Genomic DNA, 20,629 nt, shown 5'->3' with positions numbered 1-20,629 from the left:
CAACACCAGTTATCCCACACTATTGTTAAGCACAATGGGAGGGAAAATAGGGACTAGAGCTTTACACCTTCTACACTTCGAGTTTAAGACATACCTCAGCAGTCCAAGATAATAAGTTTTATCCTTTATCTGTCTCTGAGGACCTGGCAAAGGAGAATAAAATGACATTTCACTAGACAGTAACTCGTTCCAATTTAATAATTTGCATATTTTACACACAGAGAACTGTTCTCCTCTCAGTGTTCTTGAACAGATTTTACCTCACTGAAACAAATGTAAGCAGAAATTCCTTTCAGACTGCTGTGTGGATACAAAATACTTTCTCAGCTATATTAAATACTTCATTTACTAAGGTACGTTGCAGCATCTTAATTACTCTGCAGTCCTGGAAGAAGATACAATTTATCTTACAGCTCCTTTTAAATTATATTTAAATAGATTCAAAAGTCCTAAGCAAGCTCAGGCACAGAAAAGCCTTTGTCTGCTCTGACTGCCAAAATCAAAGGACAGGGTGTGCTTTAATTTTCCTCTCCTTCCTCTCACTCCTTGTAGTCATATCAGTTCACTTCACAATTTTTCACAGGTGTGTATACCTATGAAATGTTTTCCTTTAAATGCTCTGTTGAAACTTTTTCAGACACTTCAACACCTACTTTCTACATAAAAAATACCTTTCATTCCAGTTTTCATTCCACTTAATCCCTGCTGTGTGACTGGGCGGTCTGCCACTTTAATGTGAGGTGACAAGATTCCACTTGCAGTTGAAGAACCAGCACGAGAACCAGGTCTTGATGTACTGGGAGGCATCTAGAAAAACAAGACAAAATCCCACCAAAAAAACCAACTCTGAGTTATGATTTTTTTTATCTTTATGCAATCACCAAAGCAATTACAAACTTAACAGGTAGTCTCTAAAATCTTCGTATCAGAATCTTTCAGTGTGAAATCTTCATATAAGAATCTTTCAGGTAAATGGAGCTTCAGTCAAGCGTCCACTATAGAAAGGCAAGAGATTGCTTTTGAGGAGCTGTTCACTGTGGTTTGTGCATGACACTGGTACTACCCTGATTTCCCAGATGAACTCATGATGCAAGACCTCACTGACCTCTTTCCATCAAAATTACAAAGTAAAACTCTACAGAATGAACATCTTCCAGTTCTTCCTGAGAAAATATCACAGAATCATACAATCGTAAAATATCCTGATGATCACCAAGTCTCAACTCCTGACTCCACACAGGACCACTCAAAAATCAGACCATATGTCTGCAAGCACTGTCCAGAATCTTCTTGAACTCTGTCAGCTTGGTGCCTTGATCACTGTCATGGGGAAACTGCTCCAGTACCTGACACTCTCTTGATATCCAAAAGGACCCTCCCCTGATATAGCTCCGTGCCATTCCCTCAAGTTCTGTTGCTGGCACCAGAGAGCAGCTTCCTGTGAAGAGCCGTCCGCTGCCATGAGGCCTCCCCTCAGCCTCCTCTGCTCTGAGCTTAACAAATTGAGGAGCCACAGCCTCTCCTCGCACTTCTAGTCCTACACCATATTTGCAGCCTCTCTCTGGACACTCTCTAATACTTCCATGTCCTTTTTATACTGCAGCACCAAAACTGCACACAGTACTCAAGGTGAGGCTGCACTGGTGCAGGGACATTTCCTTCCCTCATCCAGCTGGCAGTCCCTGGATATGGTTGGCTTTCCTGGCTCCCTGGGCACACTGTTGACTTGTGTACAACCTGCTGTGATCAGGACCCCCAAATGTTTTTCAGCAGGGCTGCTTTCCAGTGTCTCATCACCCCGTCTGTATGTAATGCCAAGGTTGTCCCTTCCCGGGTACAGAAACTGGCACTTGCTCTCATTAAACATCATGCAGTTGGTGATGCCCTTATTTGTCTAGATTTCTCTGCAAGGCCTCTTCATCCTTGATGGAGTCAGCAGCTCCTCCAAATTCAGTATCATCAGCAAACTTGCTCCAAGCACCTTCTAGTCCTACATTCAAGTCATTTGTGAGGACATTAAAGTGAACTCACCCTAAACTGGAGACCTGGGGACCCCCGCTAGTGACTGGCCACCAGTCTGATGTAATCCCATTTACTACAACCCTTCTACAGCATTATGCTTTTTGTTTATCACTCCTGAAAAATTACAAAAGTCTGAGTAACAATCTAAAGATACCCAAGTTGACTTTATTATTGTTATTTTCACATACCCCTGTTCCTATCCTGGCTGCTGATGGAGCCCTTGCTGCAGAGGATGGCCTTGCTCTTGAAGGAGGACGGCCTATGGGAGTTCTGTGGCCACTCGCCATGTCTGTTTCCTTTCAAGCTTCTCCCTGGAAAGAAGGATAATTAACAGTCCTTTCATTTGTAAAGCTTCTTCAGAACGACAACAGAACAACTCACATAAAGTTAATTCTTCTCCTTTTAACAGGGATGTACATGTCCTCCGAATCCCCCAAAGCAGCTCCCCTTTTAGAAACGGGGCACAATGCACAGACCGTGCTCAGAGCGGACCACACAGGCCCACGAGCGGACACACACCTCTTCCCATGCGGCCGAAACCCCCTCCCCTCAGGCCCGCGCAGCCATGGCGCCTCCTCAGGCCACAGCGGCGGTATCGCAGCAACGGCTCGGGCTAGCGCTGCAGCGCCCCGTTATCGCGATAGCCAGAAATCTCGTTCCCACCCTTTGCTGCTAGCAGGGACTACATCTCCCAGAGTGCATTGCGGCGGCGACAAGGCCGCTATATTCTCTCCTTGCGGCGCGGCTCTTGCCGGGATTTGTAGTCTTGGCTTCTCCCGCCGGCGTGTCCGGCGGCATTTCTTCCGGCGCGGTGCGAGGCGGCTTCCGGCAGTAGCGGTGGTGGCGGCGACGTTTGGGACGGTTGCTGTGTCAGGACGGTCCCACCTTTCGTTATGGCGGGTGATGGCGGCGTCTACCGGCTTCGCTGCTCCCTGCTGGGACACGAGCAGGACGTGCGGGGCATAACGCGAGGCCTCTTCCCCGAGGGCGGCTTCGTGTCCGTGTCCCGGGACCGGACTGCTCGGCTCTGGACGCCCGACGGGTGAGCCCTGGGGCGCTCCGCGGCCTGGCCCTTGGCTGGCTTGGGAGTACGGCGGGCTCGCTTGTGTCCGCAGGGCTGGCTGAAGAATCGCTATGGGGCCAGGCGGCTGCTGCGGGCAGCACGGCTGGAGGGCTGCTGGTGTTGTCATTCTCAGGGTTATAGTGGTGGTTTTTGTGAACGTGGGGGGCTTTATCCGGGTGATGTTCAAGCTGCTTTCTCCTCTCTGTGTCAGCGTAAAAGTGGTCATAGAAATGTCGTGTTTTTAACAGTGTAGCAGCATATTCTGAATGTTTTTGAAGGATCTTTGTTTATCCTCCCCGGGCAGACAGCACTGTGTGGCTGTCTTGAATGCTGTGTCTTGTTCTGTCCTCAGTTCAGGGAAGATGGAATCTTCTGGAGGGAGTCCAGTGGAGAGCCACTGGGATGATTTGAGGCCTAGAGGAAAGCTCTTCCCCATCTGGGGAAAGGCTAAGAGACCTGGGACTGCGTGGCCTGGAGATTACGATGGATCTCATCCCTGTTTGTAAATATCTAAAGTGCAGGAGTTGAATGGGTGGGGCCTAGCATCAGGACAAGGGATAACAGGCACAAACTGGAACACAGCAAGTTCTGTGCAAACATGAGGAAAAAGCTCTTTACTTTGAGGAGGACGGAGCAGTGGAACAGGCTGCCCAGAGAGGCTGTGAAGTCTACTTTGTCTGGAGATATTCAAGACCCATCTGATACTTTCCTGGGCAACCTACCGTAGGGAGCCTGCTTTACCAATGGGGTTGGACTGGGCGATCTACAGAGGTCCCTTTCCAGCTCTTATGATTATGATTCTGTGTTGCTGCAAGGGATTTTCCTCAGGGAACAGGTCCTGCAGAGCAGTGTGAAGCAGCAACGGGACCTGCTCAACTGCTTCTACTCTCAACTGCTTCTACGCTCTGAAGTTATTTTCCAGTGGCTTTCTGTGAAGCAGAGGTAGTTGGCTGATTTGTGTGAGTGCTTACACGTGTTTCAGTTGGTGTCTGTAGCCCTGCAGTTGGGATGAAGGACAACTAATTGCTCTAAGTGTGGTTTGTTGGGTCTCTCATCGTTTCAAGAAGAACTTCCAAAATTGCATAGAAATTTACTGCAGTCATTCTGACTCCTGATGTCGGAGGGTTGCTGGAGGGAAGTATTGGGTGATTTACTCAGTAGCATTCTTTTTCTATTGAGGTTGTGTCATAATGAAAAAATAAGACTGCTGCTTGAATTGGGTGTAATCTATTTATTTTTAAGCATCTACAGTGCTTTTAAGTTCCAATGAACAGATTTTTCAGTCAGCAAACTATTTGTGTATCTTGCCTGTTATTTTGGGTTTTACTGGGGTATATAATTGAGATTTGAGGCAGGAGACTGTTTCACAAAGGCAAACTGCGACTAATTCTGATTAAATTCTTATTAAATTCCTTCCAGTACCTAAAAGGGAAAGGAGATTGACTGTTTAGCAGGAAATATATTGGTAGGACAGGGAATAATGGCTTTAAACTAATAGAAAAAAATACACGTGTATGGCTTTAAATGTTGCTTTCTGGGTTGAAGTGCTGGAGTATAGTTTTTCTCAAAGTTTTTCATGTATAGTAAGCACACTGCAAAGATTGTTATTAAGTCGAGAGCTGAAGTATAAAGTGCCTGCTGTAACTCAGCACCTCAGGTAAGTGTTATTTCTATTTTGACACTGGGCTGATTATCGTGTATGTTTAGTCTTAACAGGGGATTTACTGAAATGCACTGTATGCGTGGCCACTCAAATTTTGTATCCTGTGTGTGCATCATACCTCCAAGTGACCTCTATCCTCGTGGGCTGATTGCAACTGGTGGCAATGATCATAATATTTGCGTTTTCACAGTTGACAACACAGCTCCTCTTTACGTCCTTAAGGGTCATACGAATACAGGTATGTTCTCTTTTGTTTGTCTGTTAGTTTGTTACATAAAAGTTAATGTGATTTATTTGGAAATTGAGTTGAAGTTGTAAAACTCAGTTTTGATTTCTTTGATATTTACTATATGGAACTGTTTAATTATGGCCTCTACAAGTAGCATTCCATAATCTCAGTTCACACAAAGGCAGTTTGACTAAGGACTTCCAATTTTACACTGACCAGTATTTGAGCTTGTGATCACAGAGCAATTTACAGATTGTATCATTTTTATTAAGTTATATTTTTTTAAGAAGCAGTTAACTTAATCCTCTGCATGTTGTGTTAAGCTTAGCTTTGGTGTCTTCATTCGTAGAAGTACAAAGAGGAGCTTCCTGGGATAAACAAACTTGCAGTGCTCATTTTATTACCTAAGGGGGCTGCAGTATTAACTGGTGCTTTAAAAATGTGCTGAATTCTAAAATGTCACTGCAGAAATTTCATCTCTTTAGATGAATCAATGCAACATGTGACATTAGAACAAAATAATGTACCTTTTTTTTAAGCCATAAAATAAGATTCAGTAATTATTATATTAGAATGCAAAAGGTTTTCTGTTTGTTTGTTTGTTTGTTTTTGGCTGGTTTTTGTTTGTTTGTTTGTTTGCTTTTATGGTCTGATGTAGTATTTAATTATGGAATTCCAGAAGTAAACACTGCAAATCTTGGGTGTTCAGGATCTCTTAACGTGTCAAAGGATTCTGGACTTGTTTGAAAACAACCTTGACTGCTGCACAGCACCAAAAATTTATATATTTGCATTATGAACATCTTGGCTTGCTATGATAAAGAAATTAAATAATGTCATTGTATAGGAAGGTGTGGAATGCCTGCCTTGCATACTTAATGTGAAACCTGGGCTAGATAAGTAGATAAAAGAACATTACTTTTCAGGTATGTAAAAAGACATGCTGTTATACCAAGCAAGTTGGATTCACTTACAAAAAAAGTATGTGTGGCAATTCTTATAGTAATGCAACACATAGTTTTTTTTTTTTTTTTTTAAGTAAAGTCATATTAATTAAAAACCTATTAAAGAAGTGGGAAAAAACCGAGACATGACTAACAATAGACACCAGCAGAATACTGTCCAGTTCTCACTGCTGTGTGAAACATAAGGCCCTACCTTCTTTAGTGAATTCTCAGATAGACAGTATATTCTAACAAGCTCTTTTTGTATACTTTGAATAACCCTTATTGCTGCTGTGCTTCCTGAGTTTTATAGCTGTGCATTACTGGAGCATTTGCAGTTTATATCCCTGTTAAATATGTTATCAAATGTCAGTATAATTTCCTGGTGGTAGTATTTTGTCTTCCAAGAAGATGAGCTAAGTATTTTTGGTATGAAAACTTGTTTTGTGAGGATGTAAGCTAATAATGTTGATGAAATCTTGTTTCCCTCTGTAATCTTAAAACTAAATCTTTGCATTAATTCTGTTTCTTGACTTATTATCTGTGCTGTTGGTCAACATATTCTGACTTGAGGTCAGATACTAAACTAAAAATGTACATATATAAATGACAAAAAGGAGTGAACATCTGTCATCTAAAATGAGATTCATAAGCAGTTCCTTTCTAGGTGGCTATCAACTACATTTCTGCTTAATTTTTCTCTAGACTCCTCAGTGATAGCTTTGCTGCTAATGCCAAATTAGTCTTCTTGAATAATTTAAAATTACTTGCATAAGATTGGTGACAATACAGGAAACATATATCTGAATCTGAAAATACATTCCAGTTTGCAGCCTTTCGTCTGGGAAATTCGGCACACTATTAAGTGGATCATGGGATACAACTTGCAAAGTCTGGTTGAATGACAGATGTATGATGACATTACAGGTATGAAGTTCTTCTGCATGAATATAAAATAGGTACTGAATTTTACTTTAACAAGTTTAACAATGTGGGGTTGTTTTTTTTGTTTGTTTGTTTTATTTTGTTTTCAGGGTCACACAGCTGCAATATGGGCAGTAAAAATACTGCCTGAACAGGGATTAATGTTGACGGGTTCAGCTGACAAAACTATTAAGCTGTGGAAGGCGGGCAGATGTGAAAGAACTTATGCTGGTAAATATTGCTGCAGGTGGTAATTTAATCAAGGTCATATACTTTATTAAAAATGGGGAAAATATAATCAGAAACCACTAAGACTTCTGTAAATTGAACAGTTTTTAGGAAGGATTTTAACAGTGTCTCAAGTTGTATACCTGGAAATCCCATTACTTTTAAAAGACTTAAATTTCTTTCATTGCTTCCATAATGAAAACTGGTTGCCAGGATATAGATGTGAGTTAAATAGAAATGATATACTGCTGGTAATTGAAAGAAAAACTACATCAAAAAGTTTTCTTTCTTCTACAAAGGACATGAAGATTGTGTAAGAGGTTTAGCTATTCTCAGTGAAATGGAATTCCTTTCGTGCTCTAACGATGCTAGTGTTCGAAGGTGGCATATCTCTGGAGAGTGTCTGCATGTGTATTATGGACATACAAACTACATATACAGTGTGTCTGTCTTCCCTCACTGTAAAGGTAAGTTTGTCTCTTGTGACTATTAGCCAGCACTGTTCTAAAATGAAATGGTAAAGTAGGCATTCAGTAGTTTTGTGGAACTGCCATAACCAAAGAACTCAGTTAGTATTGAATTTGTTTGTGCATTTTTGATTTGCATGAGTAATATTTTTTTTATTAACTCCAAACCATGTCTTTTGCAGAATTGCTGTGGTAGGAAATAAGATGAAAGTTCATAGGCAGGAAGTTTTGATAAATTGATACACAAAACTACCATACAGATAGCAGTACTGAAGTAGAAATAGCTGTGGAGTACTTAAATAGTGTGTATGGCTTAGCAGTTTGAAATTGTATGTAATTTCAGTGAATAAGGAATTGATTGAAAGTCATGGCCAGAGGGTCATGGAATGTCAAGGAGGCGGCTGGTGGTGAGTGGAGTCCCCCAAGGGGTCCGTCTTGGAACCAGTACTCTTCAACTTCTTTATCAGTGATGTAGATGATGGGATCAAGTGCACCCTCAGCAAGTTTACTGATGATACTAAGCTGAGTGTTCCAGTTGATATAGCAGAAGGAGCAAATACCACTCTGAGGGACCTTAAACTCATGTGAAACTAATGAGATTCAAAAAAGCAAAGTGCAAAGTTTTGCACTAGGTAATCCTAGCTACGTATACAGGGTGGGAGAATTCCTTCAGAGTAGTCTTGCTGAGAAGGACTTAAGAGTTCTAGTAGGCAAAAAACTTAACAAGAGCTAGCAGTGTGCACTTGCAGACCAACAGTATCCTAGGCTGCATCAGAAGAGGAGTGGCCAGCAGGGCAGGGAGGTGATTGTCATCTGTAGCCTGACCTGTGTGGCCCCATCTGTAATATTGCACCCAGGTCTGGTGTCCCCGACATAGAAAAGATGTTGAGCTTTTGGAGAGGGTCCAGAGGAGGGTCAAGAATATGATCCAAGTGCTGGAGCACCTCTCCTATGAAGACAGGCTGATAGAGCTGGGCTTGTTCAAGCTGGAGAAGAGAAGGCTGTGGGGAGGCCTCACCGAGGCCTGCCAGTATTTAAACAGAGCTTAAAAACGGGAGGAGGGTGAACTTTTTACATGGGTAGTTAGTGGTAGGACAAGGGGGAATGGTTTTAAATTAAAGGAGGGGAGATTTAGATTTTTCACTGAGAGGGTGGTGAGGTGCTGGCACAGGCTGCCTGGAGAGGTTGTAGATGCCCTATCTGTGGAGGTGTTCAAGGCCAGGCTGGATGGGGCCCTGGGCAACCTGATCTGGTACCTGATCTCATGGTGGCAATCCTGTCTGCAGCAAGGGGTTCGGAACTTGATCCTCAATGGCCCTTCTAACCCAAGCCATTCTGTGTTTTCAGAGAACTTTAGAAGTAGTTTAGATCAACGATTTTATGCATGTGGTGTATGTATTTGTTTCGAGAGTTAGAGGTTTGGAAGTTCAGAACTATCTGTTGCAGCCAGTTGAAAAATAAATTCAGTCAATGGACTTTGTGTGGTGTATGAGATATTTATGCGTTTGTTCATCAGATAACCTGGCTGTGTATCTCACATCTCTTCTGCACCGAAACTCCTCGTAAGAGGACATGCCTGAAGTTAGATTTTGGTTTTTGAACAGATTTCATGCATGTTTACTGAAATAGCAATCTGACCTTGCAAAAATCTGAGACTTATAACAGTGGTAATACTCTGGAAACAATAAAACAAAACAGTGATGATTTCAAGTTCTTTGTTTAAGCTCTTGGAAGGAGAAGGCAATCTTTAGTTGTAAACAATTTTTTCCCAGTCTGGCTGCTCAGTCTGCAACTTACTCACTTTTTTTTGACCAGGCAACTATGCAGTGACTTTTGCTGTTTTAATTCTTAGACAACAAGTTGTAGAGAGCCCCTACTAGCATAGTATGCTAAAAATCAGCTTTAAAAGCTTCTATATTTTTTCTTCTCAGATTTTATAACTACTGGAGAAGATAGATCTCTTAGAATCTGGAAACAAGGGGAATGCGTTCAAACAATCAGACTCCCAGCTCAGTCTGTATGGTGCTGCTGTGTGTTGGACAATGATGACATTGTAGTTGGTGCAAGGTATCGATGTCTTATTCTCAGTGTATTTTCAGATTTAGATCTGAAAAACCCCAGGTGAAATGGTGTGCATCTCTTTGATTGTCATTTCCCACTATATTTAAAAATACAGTTGTGAAGATGTGTGTGGAAATTAAATTTATGTGCTGTGTTTCAATCAAAAGGTCATTCTTTTGATATACAAATTGCAGAGGTAAAAAGAATTATTTGGGAATGTGGTAACAGTGAGACTATACTGTGTGAAGAACACATTTGATAGGCACATCCGACCTTGACTTGTATTATGGAGTTTCAAGTTAACCTTTGTAAGTCCTGTAGGCCTTTTTTAGCATGAGAGCAAATTAACTAAAAAGAAAAAAAAAAAAAAAGGAGGGGGGAGAATTGCTGGGAATAATTGTGGTTTATCATGACATAGAAGTCACTATTAGAATGTATGTAGTTTTGACATTTAACATACTATTTTTCTTTGAATGTTTTCTGTCCGTTCAGTGATGGAATCATAAGGGTGTTTACAAAGTCTTTGGAACGAACAGCAAGTGCCGAGGAGATACAGGCCTTTGAGAATGAGCTTTCCCAAGCATCCATTGACCCTAAAACTGGTGATTTAGGAGATATTAATGCTGATGATCTTCCTGGAAAAGAACACCTTAAGGATCCTGGTGAGTTATGTACAATTCTGTTATGCTAGAGGTACCTTCAGATCTTAGGTCTGACATAATGAAACTTTCCATACGTTCCAAAATAAAGGCTTGAATCATTTTCAATAGAATTGCTAATGAAAACAGCTTCTGTTCTGCTTTCCTTGCACTGATTCTTTTGTTGGCAAGACTGAAGTTGTAAATACTTGTGTGTGTGTGTGTGTGTATTTTTTGTATACTAAAAAGGTAAAAAATAATAATCCTGCAAAATAATTTAGAAAAAGCAGGCTTTCAGTATGCTGCATTGTGTTCTGGACCTACTATGCTGCTATGCCAATAGTAAAAGAGCCATATAACTTTCAAAAGGATGACTAAGTTCCCCCTCCCCGCCCCCCTTCCCAAGCAAAATTTAAAAATAAAAATTACTTATGTTCTAGTTTCAGCTTGAAAAACAGTTTTTCCTCAGTCAACTAGAGTTTACACTTTCCAAGTGCTAATGAGGTTACTGCTTTCTCTTTCTTAAAATAAATTTTATTTTTAAATTTCTTTAATCTGTTAAATATTCATGTCTGCAGGGATGAGAGATGGACAGACACGGCTGATTAAAGATAATGGGAAAGTTGAAGCATATCAGTGGAGTGTTAGTGAAGGAAGATGGATAAAGATTGGTGATGTTGTTGGTTCTTCAGGAGGCACGCAACAAACATCTGGAAAGGTTTTGTTTGAAGGAAAGGTATGTACAACATTTAACTTTTATTCCTTTTTAAGTTAAATACTTGATTTCACATTAGAGAAAAAAAGATTCTGATTGTGACTTAGCTATAATATGGATTTTAAAATAGGGATTGATTGATTGATTTTGTGCATTTTTGATTTAATAAAACTTAGAGGTAGGGGTGTTAGTTACTGTTTTACTTCTGCAATGCATTTTGTAAAATCAGAAAACAAATAGAAGTTACTGTGTAGAAAGGCTACCTGCCAGCTTCTGAAGAAAGAATCAGAATCTCTAATATTTATTACTACTACACTGAAAAGTTAGGTATAATTGCCCTTGCAAAGAGAGAGAAGACTGCAGTGTGTAATATCAGGTCCATCTGAAATTCTAGGTACCAGGTTTTTGCAGAATGTTAAGATGGATAATCTGAAAAGTAATCATTTAATTTACTGAAGCATACACAGAAAAATCTCTGCATAGTAAAAAACTTTCTCTTGTATGCTTTAAAAATCCATAGGGCTTTATTCTTGTGCAGTAATAGTGTGTTTTTCATCCTAATAGTTTTTTCAGATGCCTGACTGCCCTTTACCTTTACAGTCAGTCAGAGCTGTCCATGAGTTATTTTGTAATATATAATGACAACATATGTACAGATACATTGTTCTAGCCTTTTTTTTCTCAAAATACAGAATTATGGAAAATGTAGACTATAGTTATGTGTAAGCTCCAACAAACAAAAGACTATGAGACTACTGTTAATACAACCTGCAAGTTGTAGTATTAAAGTTTTTAGGCTTAGGCCTGGACCATTATCAGTCTACATTTGATATGTCTTTATGCAAAAATGTGCTGACAAGTGCCTCACTTTTTTTTTCTGTTTTTATTCTGCTTACAGGAGTATGACTATGTTTTCACTATTGACGTAAACGAAAGTGGACCTTCCTACAAACTGCCATACAACATTTCTGATGATCCTTGGCTGACTGCCTATAACTTCCTGCAAAAGAATGATCTAAATCCAATGTTTCTCGATCAAGTGGCCAAATTTATTATAGACAACACTAAGGGACAAGCACCGTTGAATACAAATACTGAATTTTCAGACCCATTTACAGGTAAAAAAAACAAACAAGACTTGTGCACAACCAAGAAGTTAGGTATCTGAGATAAAGATGTGTACTTTTCAATATTCTTACTATGCTCTGATGTTTTCTCTGAGTATTTTCCATCACATGGCTAGAGCGTGAACTTAGTAGAATGGTTTAGAGCATTTTGTGTCCTATAATGCTGTTGTAAGCCTGCTATGCTTATCTGGCAGTGTAGGTCACTTTACATGCAGACTTGAGAGCTGCAGAATGGTCAAAGCTGGAAGGGATCTCTAGAGATCACCAGGTCTGACCTCTGACCTCAGACAGGGGGAGCCAATTTGCCCAAGACCACATCCAGATGGTTCCTGAATACTTCCAGCATGGAAGACTCTGCAGCTTCTTGGGGCAACTGCTCAGCCATGTGCACAATTAGAAAGTGTTTCCTGGTGTTCAGATAGAAATTCCTGTGTTTCCATTTGTTTTGTCACTGGCATCCCTTGGAAGATACTGTCTCGGTCTTCTTTGCATCCTGTGGCCCTTCACTGTATTCTCTGATAGGTCCATCTCTCTTGTACTGGGGATCTCAGAACTGGCCACAGTACTCCAGGGGCAGCCTCCTCAGTGCTAAGTAGAGAGGAGGGCTCACCTCTCCACCTACTGTCAGAATTTTGCCAAGTTAGCCCGGGATGCCGTTAGTCATCTTTGCAGTACAGTCATATTGCTGACTCATGATAAGCTTGGTGTCCATTAGGACTGTGAAGTCCTTTTCTGCCAAGCTGTTTTTTAGTAGTCCCTAGCACATTCTGGTGCCTGGAGTTGTTTCTCTCCAGGTGCAGTGCTTTGAACTTGTCCTTCTTGAATTTCGAGAGGTTCCTGCCTAGCCAAGTCCTCTTAGGTGGTAAGACATCTAGCCCTCTGGAGTATCAGTCACTCTTCCCATTTTGTTGCTCATGCAGATTTGCTGAGGGTACACTGTACTACATCATCCAGATCATTAATGAAGGTGTGAAGCAAGATCGGTTCCAATAACTGACATGTAGGGTCTTTTGCCACTTAGTAGCTTCTAACTAGATGTTGTGTTGTGCCACTCATGTCACCCTCTGGGCCCATGTCTTCAGTCAGTTTTCAATCTATCTCGCTGATCATCAAGACTTCAATGTCTTGCACTTGTTTTGTGTCCTCAAATGATGGAGGGCATGACACAGATCTGACAAGAAAAACTGAAAAGCTTGTCAAATCTGTGATGCTTTTGTCAGAGCAAATCTTTGAACAAAATGTTAACAAAGCCAGTTGTATCTTTTCTCAGTCTAATCTTTCTTTTCTAATGTAAGAAAATCCAACCTTTTATACTAGGCTAACAGTGGCCAGATGCTGTTAAAGCAATGGATAAAATGCAAGAATTTAACTAGAGAAAGAAATGAAACTGAGTAAGATACGTAAGTAACTCCTTTTCAGGCAGAAAATGAAAAGTATATTATTTTTAATTTATTAAAAAGCATATCTAAAAGTTAATTACTCAACAGCTGAACTGTGTTAATTGATTACATCCTCTCTGTTGCATTACAAACTAATCCACTATTCAAATAGTTCCACAGAGTTGTAGGTAGGAACAAAATGACGTGAAAATGATTAAGCTAAATCTTTTTTTTTTTTTTCTTGCAGTGAACTAGAAATGAGTTTAGAGGCCATCAATCAGGTTCATGGAGCTGCAGTTGTATAAAACTGTGCTCATACCTTTTAACTTGACTCTGTCTAAGTGTACAATGCTTATGTTCCAGAAAAAAAGTTCTGACTCCGAAATAATTAGAATTTTCTGGGGGAACTATGTAAAGAGATCTAATTTGTCATAATGCCACAATAAGCCATAAGACATATTTGATGTTTGCTTTCATTTTTCAGTTGCATCTGTCTGAAAATGCTGATATATACTAACACCAAGGTATATATGTTTCACTAGGTGCTGGGCGTTATGTTCCAGGCTCTTCTTCTCTGTCAAATACAGCCCCTGCAGCAGATCCATTTACAGGTAATATAGTATTAATAATCTTTACTGTAATTTGTTGTGCCAGTATTTAAGGTGTGTATTTTACAGAGTTCATTTAGAGTTTGTTTGGCTCCAGAGCCCTGTTTCTTCCTGTCCTCCACTTGGGGTAGCACTGTGGGACACACTGACTGGGTGAAACCTGTCCAGATCTGTTTAGCAGAAGAGAAAGCCCTCTGCTTGTCTAATCTGCCTCATGTCACTCTGTCCTCTACAGCACAGCAGTAAGATATTAAATGTTATGTTTTGCCAATCTTATAGGCATGGTCTGCTCAAGATCGGGCATTTTCATAGAATGACTTTTCTTTTTTTCTCATTATTCTCTTTATCTTATGTGGCTATTATTGGTACCTATATATGCCAAATTTTAGATTCTAATCCTTTCTCTTGTAGCTAGTTTAAAATCCTCCTCATCTGTAATAAGCCTGTTTGTAAAGGCATTTCATCCTGCCTAGTAGCTTCTGATCCTCAGAGAAGGATTATGCAGTCATGGGCCTACCCTCAGAGCTCTCTAACCACTCATAATGCTCTGCAGGTCTTTCTTGGCAGTATCATTGATGTGTAGGTGGAAGAGTAGCAGGGGTTAAAGTATGAGGGCCAGGCAAGCTGTGGCAGTCCCTCTGACATCCCGTATCCTGGCTCCCAGCAAACAACAAACCTCCCAAGATAACAGATCACATCAGTAGATAGGTGTCTTTGTGCCCTGCAGGAAGAAACCTCTCATCACTGCTGCTTTCCTTTCCTCTTTTTTGCATGTACTAGCTACAGTCTCACCTGGCTCTTATGCATCCTCTTTTCTGTGTTTATCCTCACCACTGCCAGGTATAATATTTGTTCTGCAGTTGCACATGTATATGTGGAGCAGAAGCCTTCCTGCTGTTGCTTGAAGTTAAAGCGTTCCCCATCTTAACAGTCCTCCTCCAAACCCTCTGTACTATGATCTCCAGCTGTCCCTCCTCCCATGTTTTTTGTGGTTCAGTTTCTCATCTCTTAAAAACCTTGACAGTCTCCTCTGAACTGTGCTGGTGGCTCATAGCTTTGGGACCCGAGTACTCAGTACCACATCCAAAACCCACCTTCCTTCAAGAGAGGCCATCGCTGCCCCAGGCAGATGGAGAATGCAGGCCTGGGTAACATCCTGGAGCTCTTAATGGTCACAGCAATTTGTACCAAGGCTGCTGGCATCAGTGGTGCCAGAGAAACTGCCTGAATGTCATCAAACAGTCACTTAGCTTGTGAGTGCCATCAATGCCACCAGCACTACCCTCACGCATACACATACAAAAAAATCTGTAAGTTTCAAGAAGAGTTAGAGGACTACTTCCTAATTCTGTCAGTGCAAAATAACACCCTTAGTAGTGATATTTCAAAACTATAATTAAAAGCACTATATACACTGCCTCTTTGCCAGTGGTGGTGATCAAAAAGTCTAACCTCTCCATTCAGGTGCTGGTCGCTATGTTCCTGGTTCAGCATCAAATGTAGTAGCTCCAGTGGGTGGGCATGATCCATACACAGGTAAGAATGAGGCCTGCCATGTAAAGAGCATTGCTGATCTTTTTCTTTGGCTGTTGGTTTGATGTGGATTCCATGCTGTTATAAATTTTATACTTAAGCACTATAAGCAGATTGCAACTGCTTATATTTTAGAAATCATTAAAAAAAAAAAAAAAAAAAAAACAAGGGGAGCAAAGCCTTCTTTTACGTGTAGGAACTGTAGAATACCTTGAGTCAGAAGGGACCCATGGGGATCATCAAATCCTGGTTTTGTACAGGACCACCCAAAATTCAAACCCTCTGTCTGGGAGTATTGTCCAAACACTCCATGAACTCTGACAGCTTAGGGCCTTGAGCACTGCACTCGGAAGCCTGACCATGCTCTGGTGAAGAACATTTTTGTAACACCCAGCCTGACTCTCCTCTGATACAGCTCCATGCAGACATTTGAGTGCAGTCTGCAGACTCTTTGTTAATCAGTGTTGAAATTGCATAGCTAATGGTGGTGGCTATGTTGAAAAAGAGTGTTTTGTTGCTGAGAATTTGCTCTGTCAAACAGTGTTCTTGTGCTCTTTGCATCTGTTGTAGGTTCCATGGAAATAAATATAAACCATTCCTTTTGGAGTGACTTCCATGCTGTAGTGTCACATGCACAGAAGCTTTATAATATACATTAGGAATCTGCTTATTGAGAAGGTTTTCAGTATGCTAGTAGCTGTTGCATAAAGAAATAAATATATGCAGTTTTAGTGGAAATTATACAATACAATCTACCAATTCATCTGTGATTCTAGAAAATCATAAATTAGAGCTTTTTATTAATATCGTGATGTTGGTTTACTCTTGCATGTGATGTAACTTTGTCATATCTGCAGATCTAGATCTCTGCCTATTTATTATGAAAATAATGAGGAGCAGAAGTTTTTATTCTAAAGCCAGAGAGTTTTCATGCCTTAATTGCAGTATCAATTCCTACGACTGTATTTTTGTTTCACTGTAATTCAGATATCACATAAGAATTAATACTTAGCAAATTTGTCATAGGGGCAAGAACAGCTTGTGAAGGATTGCTTCAGGTTTTAACCCTTGCACATAAAATGTACATAAAAACAATGTAGGGAAAGACAGCTATTGCTTAAGCATTAAGGCATTTATTAAAAGAAAAAATCCATCTGAGTGATGAACAGTGAGAAAGTCTTACTGGTAGGGTAATATTCTGTACCAGATGCTTTGGTATGCTGTTAAACTTCTTGTATTTTGTTTATGTAGGAATGGGTGCCTACCAATCAGCCAAAGCTGAAAACATTTATTTTCCTAAGAAGGATGCTGTCACCTTTGACCAGGCCAATCCTACACAGATTTTGGGTCAGTATTTTAATTTCAAGATGGTTGTTTTTTTTATGTTTAAAATAAATAACTTTTTTTCCTTCAAAAATCTAAGTATTTTCAATAGTTTTCCTGCTCTTTCTCGGTTTTGACCTTTTAAAATTATAGTAATTGCTTTGATGGTGAATGCATTTGGAGGCTTAGGAATTCTTCTGAAGCTTACTCCTCCTCCTATCTAATGCAATTATCTAGTTTTTTTTTCTCCTGCTGTCTGCTTTGTTCAGTGTTTTGTTTACAATGCTGGTACACCTGAGCACTGAGATTTTTTTTCTCATAGCTGCTGAATATGTGGGTCATAGGCAATCCCTTTCCAGTTTTGCTTATGAAAGTTTCAATGCACTAGACATTCATGCAGTGTAATCTGCACTATGTTGAAGGCATTCTATTGTTTCATAGAGCCAAGTGGTCTTGTCTGTGTTTAATCATAACATTTTGCATTACAAAAAATGATACACAGTATTTAGTAGCAATACACACCTTTGAATGTTGCTGTTGTCTTATTTCTTCCTGTTTACCCATCCATATTCTTGCTCTGCGATGTAACTGTTTCACAGAATCTCTACCTTGTCTCCAGTTTTGTTTTGTTGTTTTTTTTTTTTTACAGTATGTTCTTGTGGAGTGCCTTAATGCTGTTAGGAGTTTTGTAAAACCAGTTTGTATTGACACCGTAGGAAAATACAATACCTGGTTCATATATGTCCAGATTAAAATTTTATTCAAATATTTTTCATTTCTTCTGCATCTTTGCTTGCATATAGGCTAAAATGTGAATTCTGAATCAGCACTGTAGTATTAAGGAGGCTTGATAGTAATATTTGTTGTGACGATCGAAATTAGAAACCTGAAATGGTGAAGTAATGTTTTTAAATGGTCACAACAGTTGTAACTTCTTCAGTAAAATACTAGAAATTCAGTTTTTTGTAAAGTGTTTTGTTAAGCTGAAAACTGTACCTCTTCAATTGGTCTTACAGGTAAACTAAAGGAACTTAACGGCAATGCTGCTGAAGAACAAAAACTTACAGAAGATGACTTGATAATCCTAGAAAAGTTACTGTCTGCAACATGCAATACCTCTGCAGAAATGCCTACTGCACAACAAATCCAAACTTTATGGAAAGCAATTAACTGGCCAGAAGGTAGACATTTGCAATTATTTTTTTTTATGTGGTTGTCCAGAACTCTTGTTAATGCTGGCAGTTACAAAGTCTGTCCCAAAGAGTTTATAACCCAGACAGAACCCAGTGGAGAACATAACGCGGACAGCAGCATGAACTGCAGAATTGTTAATTGGTTGTCAGGTGGTTGTTGGCACAACAACAAAGGTAAAAGAGAAACTTGATACAAACATCAGTCACAGTTATTTCATTAGCAGGAGCTTCTTCAAGAAGCTCTGAGGCTTGTTAGGAAAGTTAGAGTTCATCAAATGAGAGGTAAGATTATGGAAATTAGTTATTTAAATATACATGAATATATATCACAGAATGTCTCTTATTTAATATGGTGGGAGTTACTGAAGTTAGGTTATGCAGTCTGGTTTAGTTAAATGACGTTCTGAATGAATGATGCAAGTGGAGTAATAGTCTGTCATTAGATAATATTGTCAGTACTGATGGACTGGCTGGAAAGACTATCTTGTTTATGAACATACATCCTGGAAGAATCGGATACATTGCATATATGAATACCTAAATATGCAGTGTTTAAGATGAACTGCTTTTTAAAATTAATCTTCAAAGCTTATTAACAGGAAAAATACTTTTTTTTTTAATTGAAAATTTAATTGAAAATTACAGAACTGGGAGCTGGTAGTGGCTAATGTCTTTGTACAATACAAGAATTCTGATATCAAGTGTTAATTTTACAGATACTGCATATCTGTGGGGAAAAAATGCTAGTGAGTTGCTAAGTAGGTTCAGTTTCCTTGATATGGATGTAAGCTTAGGATACTTAGTAAACCTTAGGTAGTAAACCTTAGGAGCCAAACATATTTGAAATATGGGGAAGTTGAGAGGGAAGTACTGAACAAACTGTACACATGGGTTCCTTATAGTGATACCCAGCTAATCAGTTGAATGTATTTTATTTTTATTCTAAACTCTGTCTGAGAGTTGAAGTTAGCCTAAAAACAACCTTGCTTTTCCTGCAGTTAGTTCTGTACTAATCTATACTGTACTACATCTATACTAAACTTTAAGATAACAGCATGAAGACAAATGGTGATGGTACCTGTGTATTCAGTCACTGGGAAGCTTTGAGAAACTTTGTCTATCCAAAATTAAGCAGTATATTTATTTATTTATTTGTCATTAATGGCTTTGTTTCTATATTAAATGCTTAATGTGTTCCCAAAGTTAGGGATTTAAAAGCATCTGCTACTGAAGCAAACTCACCAGCATGTTCACATCTAATGCAAATTTAATACTAAAATATATTTTTCTTGTTTCTTAGATATTGTCTTCCCAGCCCTTGACATTCTTAGGTTGTCTGTCAGGCATCCCATTGTGAATGAGAACTTCTGTGGTGAAAAGGCTCATGTGCAATTTATCCATCTCCTCCTCAAATTTCTGAACCCTCAAGGAAAGCCAGCAAACCAGCTGTTGGCACTTAGAGCTCTTTGCAATTGCTTTGTCAGCCAAGCAGGCCAGAAGCTCCTGATGGAACAGAGGGATGAAATAATGACGCAAGCAATAGAAGTGAAATCGGGCAATAATAAGAATGTCCACATTGCACTTGCAACACTGACACTGAACTATGCAGTATGTTTACATAAAGTGAACAACATTGAGGGCAAAGCTCAATGTTTATCAGTTATCAGCACTGTTATGGAAGTTGTTAAAGATCTTGAAGCTGTTTTTAGACTCCTTGTGGCTCTGGGAACACTAATCAGTGACGATAAAAATGCTGTGCAATTAGCTAAGTCTCTTGGAGTTGACTCTCAAATAAAGAAGTATGTCTCTGTGTCAGAACCAGCTAAAGTAAAGGAATGCTGTAGGTTTGTTCTTAATCTGCTGTAATTGTTTTACTAAGCACTGGAGCAACACACCATATACAGAAGAACATATGCTTTTGTTCATATTTTGTGACAGAATATAATGAAGAAAATACTGTGGATGACTTAAACTTGATTTGTTGTGAATTACAGAGCAAATAAAACTTTTCACTCTATTCACTTGACTGCTTTTCTGAAGTCTGCAGAGTTGTTGCAGAAGGCCCTTCTGCTGTAGCTCAGATCGAAGTAGACCACCAAGTCAGAAAGTCTCGTTCCCTAAACATCATCTAGACAGAAATGTAGGAAATGGCTGTGATCCAGTGATGCCAGCTCCCTTGCCCTCCCAACCATGTTTCCACATTTCAGTGCAATGACTCTTTCTTGACCATGTTGTTTGCCAGCAGAGAAAGGGTCCTGATACGGGGTCTGTTGAATAGTGCTTTTCACCAACTTGTTAATTAACGTTGGCTGTATTAACTGTTCAAATATGATAGTAAGGAAGTGACATTCACAAAATTTCCAGCATCTTTTTTCCACTTCTTTTAAAACTTGGATATCTTTTGTCTTTTCCTGTTTTTAATCTAGAATTAAGTGACTTTTTGAGGAATTTTGAACTGCTATATAGACAGTGTTTCTGTGATAAATATTTTTCAGTTTGCAAAATTGCTTAA

At 39.6% G+C, this 20,629-nt stretch overlaps 2 protein-coding genes across 4 annotated transcripts in view; one reads left to right on the top strand and one right to left on the bottom strand.

The window, feature by feature from the left end:
- The window catches only part of IFT74 (intraflagellar transport 74), a 31,936-nt gene extending 29,320 nt beyond the window's left edge, over positions 1–2,616 (bottom strand). Inside the window, exons 1-4 of one of the 2 annotated variants that reach the window (XM_004949579.5) lie at positions 2,404–2,616; positions 2,211–2,333; positions 672–807; positions 95–143 (exon numbers count right to left, since the gene is read on the bottom strand). In XM_004949579.5, coding sequence (XP_004949636.2) covers positions 95–143; positions 672–807; positions 2,211–2,309 — 284 coding nt within the window. In that variant the 5' untranslated portion in view covers positions 2,310–2,333; positions 2,404–2,616. The remainder of the gene's footprint in view (positions 1–94; positions 144–671; positions 808–2,210; positions 2,334–2,403) is intronic. The other variant, XM_003643070.6, reaches the window with a different exon arrangement.
- Positions 2,617–2,830: 214 nt separating this feature from the next.
- On the top strand, positions 2,831–20,134 carry PLAA (phospholipase A2 activating protein). 2 transcript variants are annotated; one of them, XM_424941.8, is made up of 14 exons: positions 2,831–3,064; positions 4,793–4,986; positions 6,748–6,848; positions 6,956–7,076; positions 7,373–7,540; positions 9,472–9,607; positions 10,094–10,263; positions 10,818–10,975; positions 11,853–12,072; positions 14,003–14,071; positions 15,533–15,604; positions 16,853–16,948; positions 17,941–18,105; positions 19,418–20,134. In XM_424941.8, exons 1-14 carry the CDS (start codon positions 2,916–2,918, stop codon positions 19,981–19,983), a joined length of 2,385 nt encoding a protein of 794 aa, XP_424941.2. In that variant the 5' UTR covers positions 2,831–2,915; the 3' UTR covers positions 19,984–20,134. The 2 variants fall into 2 exon arrangements, with proteins under 2 accessions (XP_424941.2, XP_004949633.1); XM_004949576.5 differs by lacking the exon at positions 15,533–15,604.
- The last annotated feature ends 495 nt before the right edge of the window (positions 20,135–20,629 follow it).

Source organism: Gallus gallus, chromosome Z (genome assembly GCF_016699485.2).
Source record: "Gallus gallus isolate bGalGal1 chromosome Z, bGalGal1.mat.broiler.GRCg7b, whole genome shotgun sequence".
NCBI classification, from domain to species: domain Eukaryota; kingdom Metazoa; phylum Chordata; class Aves; order Galliformes; family Phasianidae; genus Gallus; species Gallus gallus.
The sequence above is the reverse complement of the archived record's forward strand: the minus strand, read 5'-3'. Positions and strand labels throughout refer to the sequence as shown.